General features: G+C 36.0%; 1 protein-coding gene across 4 annotated transcripts in view; it reads left to right on the forward strand.

Moving 5' to 3' along the window:
* The window catches only part of NUBPL (NUBP iron-sulfur cluster assembly factor, mitochondrial), a 79,464-nt gene that overhangs the window by 16,804 nt on the left and 49,265 nt on the right, over positions 1–13,395 (forward strand). For 2 of the 4 annotated variants that reach the window (XM_079309065.1, XM_079309066.1), the window contains 3 exons: positions 43–133; positions 11,498–11,537; positions 11,628–11,718. In XM_079309065.1, coding sequence (XP_079165191.1) covers positions 43–133; positions 11,498–11,537; positions 11,628–11,718 — 222 coding nt within the window. The remainder of the gene's footprint in view (positions 1–42; positions 134–11,497; positions 11,538–11,627; positions 11,719–13,395) is intronic. The other 2 variants (XM_079309067.1, XM_079309068.1) reach the window with 2 other exon arrangements.

The following is a 13,395-nucleotide window of genomic DNA, read 5'->3' on the forward strand; positions in this document are numbered from 1 at the left end:
AATTAAGACATTTTGACAATTCCTTCTCTTGTTCTTATACAGACAAAAGAAGTTGGTTTACTTGATGCAGACATATATGGACCTTCAATTCCAAAGATGATGAACCTGAAAGGAAATCCAGAATTAACACCAAGTAAGTGGAAGGGATTTTTCATGCAGTTTTTTCTGTATAGGGATGAGCATGGTCCACTCATGGATGCTTTCTTGGTGTGGCACAGAAAGGATGCAAACAGAAGATAAAGACCATGTATTTATTGATTTATTTATTTATAATATTGAGCTTACTTTCAAAGCTACCTTGTACAACTAGAAGCACAGTTCTAGTTTTTATTCATCTTTGTCCATGTGATCTCATGTATTTTTACTAGAGACTCTGGAAGGGAAGGTTATTTATCAGTAGTTTTAAAGTTTATTATGTAGTATCCTACAATAGATGATTTTCAGTTAAAGAACTCATAATCTAGGGAAAGAGACACTAAAAACAGTAAGAGAGGGATCATTAGAGTAGCTTGTATGAAGTGTCATTGAAATGATCCTGTTTGAGCTCTCTTCAGCCAAACGTGCCATGCCACTTCACTCCTTTGGATTTGAGGTTGTGCATTTAGGAGCGTAGTGGTGGTCACTACCAGAAGGTGAAGACAGTAGACAAAACTCCTTATTTTCCTTCTGCTAGGAAGAATTCTGGGGAAACATAAATTCAGGTAGAACAGTCTTCAGAGAAATAATGTAACTCAAAGTAGAAAGATCCCATCAAGTCTGTTTACCTTTCAGAAATTTAACTTTCACCCAGGCCAACCGAGGATGAAAATGAAGAATGGCTTTCTCTTGAAACCCTGTTCATATGAAGTTTGAATGTAAGGCAATGTGGTTTTTTAGGGTGATAAGGATGCTAGGGTGATAGAGTTTTTAACACTTTGTTTGGATTATCATGTGGGAGAGTGCATGTAAGTAAAAAAGCTAAAAACATGTAACCACATACAAAACTAATCTCACACTGTAACAGCTTGACAATGCATTACGATGTATTCAGATCCTTCTAAAGAAAGTACAGACTGGCCATACATCTTGTCACAGGGAGGGATCAAGGACATTACCAGTTCAAGCAGGACATAAAAGGGTTTCAGTGTAGTAATCAACTGTAATCTTTGTGGGCAGCAATTGCTAGGTAAAAGGAAAGTTAAATATTCCTTCTGCTTCTTTTCATGCCATGATTTCTCTTTTTTTATCATGGAAAGGTTTGATTTGAAAGGAACCTTTGAAGGTCATCTAGTCCAACCCTCCTGCAATGAGCAGGGACATCTTCAAATGGATCAGGTTGCTCAGAGCTCCTGATCTTGAGTGTTTCGTGTCTACCACCACCTTTGACAATCTGTTTCAGCGTTCCACGAGCTTCATTGTAAAAAATTTCTTACTTATATCTGGTCTGAACCTACCCTCTTTTGATTTAAAACCATTACCTCTTGTCCTATTGCAGCAGGCCTTACTAAAAGGTTTGTCTCCATCTTTCTTACAAGTCCCCTCTAAGTACTAAGGTCTCCCTGGAGCCTTCCTTTCTCTAGGCTGAACAGCCCTGATGCTTTTGGTGTTTTGTCATAAGAGAGGTGTTCCATCCCTCTATATTTACTGTAGTGTTGTTGTACAATGTTCATTTGTAACTCATCTTAATTTGTGCATGTATATGGCTATTGTGGTTGTTGATCTATATGTTCTCACCTGGAATAAAGCATGCAGAATGAAACAGTTTAAAAGTTTGTTATTAAGCTTGCAGTATTAGCCTCTGAAAACATAATGTGGCAAATTTAGTATTTCTCTTATAATTAAAATTCTATCTCCTTATGATTATGTTCTGGACTCTGAATAAACTAATATATTTCCATGTACTGATGCATTGCATGTGCTTATATAGACAGCTGTCAAATTGAGTATTTCCTGCATTTCAGTACCTAGCTTACAAATACAGGTTTTATTTAGATAAATTCCTAAGAGAGAAGGAGAGTACTTAGTTTTATTTGTTGAATTTTTGTTATGTCTTTTGAAGTCAAAAGGCTGCTGAGTGATAAATAATAAATAAATAACTGAGCTTTTTCATGTATCATCAATAGGATTTGAATTCCTGATACAAATGAAAGTATTCTTGCATTTACTTGGACTTTGAACTCTATTGAGAACATATGTTAAAAAGGCTGTGTTTTCCTATAACAGATTTTCTTGCTATGAATTTTGTATTTGAAGTGCATTGTGCAATATGAACATAAAAGGGATGTTGTGGTGTTCATATCTCTCTTCTTTTCATTTTTATGTGATGTTGACTTTTGTTTCTCTATTTTTTCCCTTGCTGTCTGAAAAATGGATTAGATAATTTAGAACTCTGTCATTTTGCTATGTATTTTATCAATCCATAACCAATTTAAATCTGTGTCTTGAGCCACAAATTAAAAAGCAAATTGCCCAGTCTATTTCTTGTGGTTGTACAAGTCAACTTGCTAGGAATGCAAGAACTTAAGACTGTATTCACTCAGATATTGAGCAGCTCAGTTTTGTTTCACTGACTAGATTTTTCTGGTAAACAGCTCAATAGAATTCACTTTCAGTTTTATCTTAACATGTTTCAAGCATTGTTAGAAGTGCAGAATTCAATGTAATAGAAAAAAATTGGAAGATTTCTATGAACTGAAACTGCTGCTGACGTCTTGTAACCACTAACATTTTGATCACTGAAATATATTCCTTCTAGTTCTGTGTGGAATGTACAAGTAAATATCAGGATTTGAAGAACATACCTTTTTTTTTAACAGACAGAAAAATGAATTTGTATATTTCAAAAGCTTGACAGATGACACAAGTCTGCTGAGAAAGACATAGTAATTTGGTATGAATAACAAGAGAGAATTTGTATTTCAGGGATTCTGTTCACTACTCTGTGTATTTTTAACTATTGAGTTGAAACTGAAGAATAACAGCAAGAAAAGTACTGTCAAATATGGCTTAATTGCAAAATAGGAGTGACATAGGAAACTTCAAATAAAGTTTAATCAAGGATTAATGAGTGACAGATGTAATAAGCTTGCAAAGAAGTGATCAGTCATAGGTGTGTGTGTATATATATGGTGTATATGTAGGTGTAAATAAATACATTGATATAAAAATATGTATGATTCCTGTATTTTTGTGTGAGGTTTGGTGTTATCTTCTGGTTTCTCATTGTACTTTCAAGAGTAAAACAAGCTTTGAAGAAGTACTGCATAGCAACTGAGAGAGCCCAAGCAGTTCTGTGCTGCAGAAGTGCATAAACTATGTCTGCATAACAATAAATCAATTAAAGACATTTTTCATAACAGCAGTAAAAAAATGTTTAAAGTCTAAAGCTTACTTCAGTGTGAGGCATGGATTTGAAAATGAATCTGTAGAGTAATCCTGGGAGGTTCAGAGCACTTTTGCGATCTTTGATTTGTTTCTTTTCCTCACATAAAAAGGGATTAGGGATGCCCAGTACCATACAAAATAAGTCTATGCAATAGTTATTACTTCTGAATAGAAATCATTATGGTTATGCTATAATTTAAGCATTCAAAATGAATTAGGAGTTATTAGTGAGGAATCTGTATAAATGGAAGATACTACATTAATTTAATTTTGGAAACTAGTACATTGAAAAGTCTGCTAACATTTAATAGGTTGTCATTCAAAATACTTTAACTAAATGGTCAGGGAAATATTGGTTAGTAAGTTCACTGAATTTAATTAGCTAATGGAGGATTATCTAACTATGGAATTAATATTAACATCAGCTAAAATATATATGCAGGGCAATACTAATAGCATAAGTTACAGAAGTTTTACTTCTATTATTTCCCTGAGTAATTTACTTAAAAGCACTTTTCTGGCTTAGTGAATCACATTACTTTATTCTTTTCCTTTTAAATCTGCCATTTAAACTAGATGGCAGAGAATAGAAACTATTATATTGCCAAAAACATTTGCCACTTTTCCAGATAGATAAAGTTTCTTTATTTAGTTTGATTATGAAGGTTTTGGTGGGTCAGTCTTTCTGACACGACTCTATTCTTAGTATTTGAAAACTTTTTTGCCGTTTTACGATAGCTTCAGTGACTTTCATTTCTTAATGAAGTAGTATATTCAAAAGCTCAGTAGTAGACATCTATTTTAACAATTTAGAATAAAATGTAATTTCTTAGAGAGAGTTAAAATGTTTGTGGCTTCCCCATTGAATCTAATAAAATTGCAGGAACTATGGGAATGGACACCTGAATTTTTTCACTGCGATGCATTTATGTATCTTAAGACTGTGATAGTAGACCCTCATAACAGAATGTGAAAATTTGAAATAGTTGTGACTGTTTAAAGATGTCTGCTGGAATAGTATTAAGGGATTGTGGTGCATTTATTAGAAGGTCATAAATACAAAATTTGGAGTGGACTAGTGAAATAGACAAAATGTTTTGTAAGTAGCATAGTTTTTATCATGATTAACTTTTTAAAAACCCCAAATATGATTCTTTAAAAAACATATTTGCTACTGACACTAGCTCTTGATTGGTGAGCAAGTGATTTTTAGATTGTGTATAGTCTAACGATACATTTTATTGATTCTATTTTGAAAGTAGCCTGAACTGAAACCCTGTGTTTTACTTTTGGTGATATCTTACCCCAGTTTATCTGGATGGTAGAAGTACAGTAGTCCTATGTGTCTTACATGTGACAAAATAATTGAGAATGCCATTATTAATTGTGGTTTATATTTTGGAGGCTTTTAAAAATGTGATTAGGTAGTTGAAAAAGAGAAGATTACTTGAATGCTTAATATTTCATTCTGGACCTTGACTATTGCCCTCAGATGTGTAACAATAAGCCTCAAGGTGGATTAATCCAGTTATTGTTGAGTTTACTTGTGGAAAAAATCCAAGACCTTGGAAGGCAAAGGAGATGGAGGATATCCAATTCTGCATGGAATTATTTATAGGCATACAGTTGTTAGTCGCTATTTAAAAGAAAAAAACCTCTAGGGAATTAATTTATTAAATTTTTTTTCTTCATTATACATAAATTCATACAATTAAAAAAAGTATAAGATCAGGGATGTAGAATAGTAATTAAAGTCTTTTACTGAGAGCAGTGTTTTTGGATAAATGGCAAATCAAATTTTACCAAATGCCATTCCAATATAAATTACTGAAACACTGTAACCTGAAATAATGCATTTGAAGTACTTGAAGGCAGATTTGTATTACTCTTTATATTGTTAATCTTGTAGTGCAGTAATTCCAGATGATTTGATTTGAATTGTGGCTAGCAGATATTTACTATATTATAAAGTTAACTCTAAGAGATAAAAATGTTTTTTTGGTTCAACTGGTATAAAAACTGAAATTAAATTGCAAAATGGCTTTGTTATAGGAACATGATAGATAGTCTTGTCATTATACAGACATAAACAGAAGAAATCAATCATGCTTTTGTAGACAGAACACATTTGCCTTTTTGCTTATTTCTGAGGAATAAATGTTTCCATTTCTCTGCTAGAAGAAAAATTGAAGGACTGTAACTAATTTTGAATTTTTTCAATATTTTTACCTTGCAGTTTCACTTCCATGTTTTTTTTTCTCTGTGGGCTTCTTGCTGTATTCTCTCTTTCCTTCTCCTTCTTTGCAGTGCAATGGAGTGGCTTTTCATAATAGAGAAATAAAGCAGGATAGATCAAAAACAGGAAAAAAAGTGGTTTAATTCTTTCCTTATAGATCCAAGAGGCCAAAAGTGACAATAAGAGTTTAAAAACTAGCATCTCTTTCCTTTGTTTTAGTTGATGGTCATAATCATTTATATACTGAGTGTGATGCCATATGGTGTGGGATATCCCTTTTGTAAGGAGATCAGCTGTACTGATTGTGTCCCCTCCCAGTTCCTTGTGCACCCTCAGCCTGCTTTGCTGGTGAGGTGGGGTCACAAACAGAAAACACATGGACTGTGTAAGCACTGCTTAGCTATAACAAAAGCATCCCTCTGTTTATTAATGCTGTTTTTGTCAGAAATCCAAAACTCAGCCCCATACCAGCTACTATCAAAAAGATTAACTCTTAGACAAAATCAGCACAATTATACATAATGTTTTGAATGGTTTTTTTTTTTCTCACGTATTTTCACCTGTATTTCCTTTTTTTTTTTTTTTTTTTTTTTTGCGGGGGGTGGTGGGAGGGTCTTGATTACAGTATTGAACCTAAAAAGGCTGAATTGACACAAATGCATTGGATTATGTAGTTTTGCTTTGAAAGCAATGAAAGTCCCTAGTTAACTGGAATGTTTTTTTGAAGTTGGGTCTTAAATTAACGCTGCTATGTAGTGAATCTCTGCCCCTGGGGTTCCTGCTGCTCCTTGTTATGCTCTGCTGTCTGGCACCCTGTTATGTGACTGACCAGGGCAGTCCCCCTGTCACAGCAGCAAGTTATTGCCTCAAATGACATGAGCTTTCCCAGAGGTTTTTGTGTGTCAGGACAAATGCCTTAAACTGAGTGTTGGATTAGTCTGTTTCATTCCTTGTGGGTATAATGAACTAAAAGAACCCGCCTAAATTAGCCTAATAAAGCTTTTGATCCACTATAAATAAATTTTTTTGGCTCCTTGGGGATCTGAGGGCATTTCAAAATGTGAGTTATTTTAGTAACCATAAGGAAGACATTTGTGATGGAAGGTAATGGCATGATGCTTAAAAAGTAGTCCTGTGTTTTAAACCTATTTAAACCTAACAAGTCAGTGCTGCTTTAAAATGTAACAAAGATGTTTCTAAATCACTGTGCTCTTTACTTGTGCCAGTCTTGCTTTTGAAGTGCAGTCTTCCAGCATGCAATTAGTTTTTTTTGCTTTTAGGTAGGACTGATGAAGAAATATCTACAAAACTGTTCTGTTAATGAAAAAGCTTTTACAGAGCTTTGTTTTCTGTGCAGTCTGTTGGGAGGGAAAAAAATATAAAACCTTCTCAGGTAATGGGACTGGTAGACCCTCTAAATATAAGAATCAAATCTCTTGGGAAAAGTTGCATTTCATTATGCATATATTTCTTGAAATTGAACCATGAGCATGGGATTATGCTCTTTAAGTCTCATTGCTAGTTTGCTTTGGTTAAGTATTTGTGATGTCTTCGTGGTTAGATAACACTATTAGTGCAGGTTATAACGGGCAATCACAGCCTTCCTTGTGTGGAGCTCTTCAAGCATAAAATACAAATTGTAGTATTTCTGGGGCAATCCTGCAAATAAACTTACAACACAGTGTGAAATCAAGCCTGAAGTCTCAATTAGTCTGTCACTTGCCATAGAATATTCTAGGCTTCTGGCATAAGCAGTTAAAACAATTGTTACAGTTAAAGCAAGGATTTAAGTTTTATGACTTGGACTAACCTTTTGGTGACAGCATCCTTTACCCTCTTTCATACATTGGTGTCACTTTTATTTCAGGGTACCTTGGGGCCCTGTTGCTATTCATTCCTGTCTCCCCTGTGGCATTTCTTTCCTCTTTGCCATTCTGTGGGTGGAATTCACTTTTGCTTAGGAAACGGGTACTGATTTAAACATGCCTGGAGTATGATATCAAGCTTCTATCTGCCCCTTCAGGGGGTATGTCTCTCCCTATACCCTCTGTCAAATCTGCTAGCCCTGTACAGTTCTCACCTCTCTAAGGCATCCAGAGTGGCAGGAGACCTTTCCCCATTCCCCTTCCCCCTTGAAAATCCAGAGCAACTCTTTGGCATTTGTGCTTGCTGAGCCAGTGAGTTCAAAATACATTTTCCAGGGTGTTACATCATCCACTACAATAATATTTAATAGTTATAAGCTGCCTTTGCTTTTCTTAAACAGTATAATGCCAACTAAGGAGGTGTAGCACATCACAGTCTTCTGGAATGACGGTCTTTGCTTACCTGATGGGGTAAGACTGAATGTAAGCTTTTGCTTGCACCAATGTGTCACTCAACAGACCACTTCCAAAAAGTAAGCCAAGAGTTGGAATGCCTCCTTGTGGCTTAACCCTGGGCTCCCTCACTGCAGCTGTTATTTGGGAAGATGAACACCATAATGCTGAATGAATGCTCCCATTTGTTTTGTTTTTTTTTGTGTCACCAGCTCTATGCTGAGCATGAGGCCATATGGAGTGGGATATCCCTTTGGTGAGCTGTGGTCAGGTTACATCCCCTCCCAGTTTCTTGTGTACTCCCAACCTGCTTGCTGGTGGGGTGGTGTGAGAAGCAGAACAGTTTTGGCACTGTTTTTATCACAAATCAAACATATCACCATGTAAGCTACAGCATGGTGAAGAAATGTAACTGTATTCCAGCCAAAACCTATATACATACATGTATTATTATAAGTATATATATGTAGTTCTGTACATGCCTTCTGTTCTGTACTGCCCTGTGACCCTGGCCATCATTGAACTGCTCTGTCAGACTTTTTTTAGAGGTGGAGTAATGCAGTTACCTTGTTAGGATAGTCTGAAAAGCTTGATTTGTTTGGGGAGAAAAAGCTTAGTAAAAAATAATTACAAAATGCATCTTCATTGATGTAATGAAGATCCATCTTCATTACAACAGTGTTACTCTTCCCCATGTGAGTAACAATTCATCTTCAGACCAGCCCCAGAAGTCTTTTAATCAGCAGTCTGCTGTAATACTGCCATGAATTTGCACGTCTGTCTTTTCTAGTGCCCTACTTGTATTCTATCAGAAAAGTCATTTACTGACATGTGGTGCTGTGTGGATCTTACTGATCTGATTTTGTTCAGAGAAAACAAAGCAGTCTTTTACTTAGAGCCATCAAGCCTACTGGAAAATTGCAAACGAGGCTATTTTATTTATCTCTTGATGTAGGTGGTATGGTATTGCTGTGTGTTGTGATTTTAAGAAATCTGTTTTGTTGTGTGTTGAAGTTTTGGAGCTGCATGGTAGGCTTCTGATAACAGAAAAACGAACTCTAAGAGCAATGGGAATTAGAGATGTAACTGAGATCTTATTAAGCTTAATCTTCTTTACATGTTATGTTTTAGAAAATCTTCATGAGACCCATGGTGAAAGAGAAGGAAGGCCTGTTGCTTTTGATGAGACAAGGGTGATTACCAATGCCACTGAAGCACTTTAGATTTGAGATTAGTCTTAAAAATGATTTTTAGCAGTAGGCAAACAGTGGGGAGCTCTGAAGTATTTTGTATTACTTTGAAAATATGCAGAACATCATAGCCAGAATATACAGCAAGTTGTGAATTGTTCCTGTGCAATGTATAAATTTGATTAAATCTTGCTGCTTGGAGCATTTTATGGTCCTTGTTGTTAACCAAAGAAAATAAGATGTAACTTTAATAAAAGGAGGCTCTGCTGTTGAGAAATAAACCATGCATATATTTTTAAAAACAGAGGCCCCTTTAGCTGCCCCGTAGGTCAGTGTTTATCTACTCACAGCATATCTCCTGTTTTGTGAAGGAGAGGGAGATGCTGGAAGGGGTGTGAGCTCAGCAGAACAAATTGTCCATGCAGGTAGTGGATGTCGAGATGCCTCTGTATATTTGACTGTCATAGTGTAGAGGAGTTGGACTGAACTGAGAAGTGGCTTAGTATTTTGGTGACTTTCCCAGAATAATGCATCTTTTCCATTCATCTTACTTGCCAGTTCCAGAGCCTCGTGATGTGCAGTCAAAGCTTGGCCTCCCTTTTGTGTTTTGTTTTGTCATAAAGTTGTCTCTATTTACTGATGAAAAGTGAAGGAAACCTTGAATCTGCAGTGGTATATACTTTTTTCCTATTTCTTTCTTTCTTAACCCCTCTCTTAGATAAATATATAATAATTTCTCTCAATACTTCTAACAGTATTTTAACTTGTGGTGGTGTATATGTTGTTTACCAGGACACCAAAACAGTGCCCAGATTTGGCTCTGGGCTGAAGTTCCAATGTCATCAATCTTTTTCTTGATAGCTAAACTGTTTTACTGCAGGGGGAGAAGTAAGACTGTGATTGCTAGAAATGTGGTGAGACAGTATAGTGCCACCAAAGTAAACCCTGACTCAACACAGAAGAGCTGCACAAGTCAAGAGCTGTATACACTGGTACAGTGTATCAGTCCAAGCCAATCTCTTTTTCAGTAATAGTTCCCAACTCATTCCTGAATGCAGTAGTCATTACAAATGATTTGTTTATTTTCCTGTTTTGTTCATTTTGATTTGTAAACCAAAACATCCAATTTATTCTCCACCATATTTCTACAAAATTATATGGCTTGAATGCTCACTTACTTGATTGCTTGAAAGCTTTCATCTGTTGAGTTTAGCTGTTTAATTTGTATGCTCTTGGTTGTTATTTTGTCTGAATTTGGAGTTCAGCTTTGAAGGCACTGTTTTTATTTTACTCACATTGTTTTTATTTTACTCTCTTTATATATTTTACTTTGGGTGCATCAAGGATTTCTGTCAAATTATAGTATATTTTATATTTTTTAAAGTATTATTTCTATTTTCTGCTAGTCCCTGCCTGTGCATGCTCTTCTAAGACATCCTCTAGACCAAGTAAAATTCCATTTCTTCTTTTTTTTGTATGTGTATGCCCTTGAGATTAGGTGTGGATATAGGTTGTAGTAAACACGAAGAAGAGTTTTGGTTTTTGTGAGATTTAGTTTTGAATGCTTCCTTTTTTATTGTTTTGTTTGCTTTCTGCTTGGATGCTCCTTTGCCAGCAAAGCGATTACGATATTCCCTCCCTTCTTTTTATTCTTGGCATTGGAGGGCATGGGAATAAGAAGCATGACAAGGACAACACATCTGCAATATTCAAATAAGCATCTTCTGTTCCTTCAGAAATTTTAGAAGTCCTGCAGATTTCTGTCAGCCTGAAAAAATCTGGGAATAATTACCTGGAGCTGTTGACAATGTGTAGTTTAGGGGTGGCTTTATTTGGTATCTCTACTCTGCGGTTTCTGTAGCAGATTTAATAGAAGGAGGCAAATTTCCCAAAATTCTGGTATGTTAATAGGAGTATTCTTCTGATTCATGAGGTTAGTGAGTAGGATAGATTAAGAATTAAAATCCCACCATGTTGTATGACTTTGGTTTTGTTCCAATATAAATGACACAGCTTTAGTGATTCCTGATAGGGAATCTATGCCTTCCAGCATAGGGATTTCATAAGAACAAATTGATTTTGGCAGCACAAAGTGACATTATATTATGGGTAAATACATTGTTATTCTGGAAAAAGATGAATGGTATTAGTAAAATGTATCAATCTAAGAAAAAGTGGAATCAGATTCTTGGGCAAAATAGGTAAATGCATACATTTAATGAGGGGATGAGGGAAAAATAAACAACTGTTTAAACAGAGAAAGAAAATTGCTCTAAAAAAAAAAAAAAAAAAAGAAAAAAAAGAATGTAAGCTTATTTCATAGAAAAACCCTGAAATGCCCTAAAACCATTTCCCCTCCAAAAAACCCCCCTTGTTTGCTTTTATTTTAGAAAATCTAATGAGGCCTCTTAAGAACTATGGAATCGCATGGTGAGCATATGTTTTTATTTACATCAAGCTTCTTTTCAGATGTATTTGGTGTTGTGCTGTAAAGCTCAAGTCTTTGCTTTGTTGTTCCAGCATGTCTATGGGTTTCTTAATAGAAGAGACTGCCCCAGTTGTGTGGAGAGGGCTCATGGTTATGTCAGCTGTTGAAAAATTGTTGAGACAGGTAAGGCTTAGTTATGCATTTCTGCTTTAAAGTAATCAGTTCTTTTAAATGCATTTAACTGATACATGATTGTCCACAACATTATTTTGTATGTTGGTGGTGAGCATTTTTGTGTGTTGGTCTTCTTAAATTCAGGGAAGGGGGAAAGTTGATACTTTTGTGTTTACCTATCCCTCTCAAACAGAGCTGTTGTTCTATGCCTTTGATGAGTGACTTACCCCAATCTGCCTTCCTTCTCATTCCTTTTTATGTTTCTTTATGCAGTTGTTAAAAGAAAAAAAAAAAAGGCATTTTGAAGTTGCCTAAGGATTTAAATGTGTAGGTATCTACGCATATCTACAGCTGTATTCCCTTATGTGCTTGTTAATTCACCAGCAATAAGAATTCGTGGATGGCATTTGACGTGACAGGTACAGGAAAATCATTAGCTGCAGTCTCTGTGTAATGCAGATAGATTGTTAGATAATACATTTTCTGCAATGTAGAAGTGGGGTGACTTCTTTATTCTGTGGCAGATTGTTTTTTTCATTTATTGTGAAGAGATCTGTGAATTGCTAATGAGACAAACAGCTGAAAAAAATGTATTAAGGTTGCATGTTTAGACTTAGAAGTGGCCCAGATTGTTCACATCTGATGTCCATTCTAGGGATCTACTGTATACAGCCTGCAGATCACAAGGTTTCTGTATGTCTTCTTTAATTGCTTCCAGTTACTGTGCTCCTTTAACAACCGAAAATAATTTTTTTCAGCCTTTTTCCATTTTTACTGAATTCTCTTTTAATACAGATTTTAGAATAGTGGCACTTACTGCTCTGGTCACAAAACCCACGCGTCTGCCAAAATTTCAGGAAGAACATTTTTGTCTAGAATTGACCTTTAAAAGTAAGGAATATCCATGCCAATAGCTGTGAAGACCATTCTGACCTTTTTTGTGTGCTGTGTTGTGCTGGCTGGCTCGGGAAACTAGAATGTAAAACCTTGAAGGTAGAACTAAAGTTATCACCTGCTGCATTGGCATGCTGTGCTGGAGGCTGGCAGGCAGTGCAGTGCTGTTCCTCAGTCAGCAGTGTCCCAGATGGGAAGCGTGTGCCAGCATCCTTGTGCAGGGTGCGGGTGATGCTGTGTAAAGGGCTCGCTGCTCCCTAGCAACCAGGGCAGTTGCATGCTGGCCAACCACGCTGTGGGAACGAGACAAGTCCATTAATGCTCAGGGCATCACTGGTTTCCCTGGCAGTGAAACCTAAGCTGGGAAAGAGGAAGGCTTTGCAGCTGAATTTCTCCTGCCCACATGCACTTTGCTTCTGCGTGATGACCAGGATAGTCTTAAATCTGAGCTGGAAAATGTTTGCGTCTCTTCCTTCAAAGAGATGTTCACGGATCACAGGGAAAATCAGCAGATCTGTCTGATGTCCAGGTGGCTTTAAGAAAGGAAGTAATAAATTTTTCAGACTGAGAGATGCTATTTTGTTTTTAAAAACTGTAATCCCCCTTCTGCGGTTACCAGCCAGTCTCAAGTCAGTTAACTGTAGGACCAATAGTTTAATAACCTTGAACACTAAACAAGAGAACCACAGCACGTGATGATTCTTTAAAGATACTATCATTCTGTTTCATACTAGAAATAGTTTTGTGATCTGTTGGGCATTTCAAAATTTTTCTTGTTTATTCTTTATCTGT

This window comes from Erithacus rubecula (assembly GCF_903797595.1).
Source record: "Erithacus rubecula genome assembly, chromosome: 6".
Lineage (NCBI taxonomy): Eukaryota > Metazoa > Chordata > Aves > Passeriformes > Muscicapidae > Erithacus > Erithacus rubecula.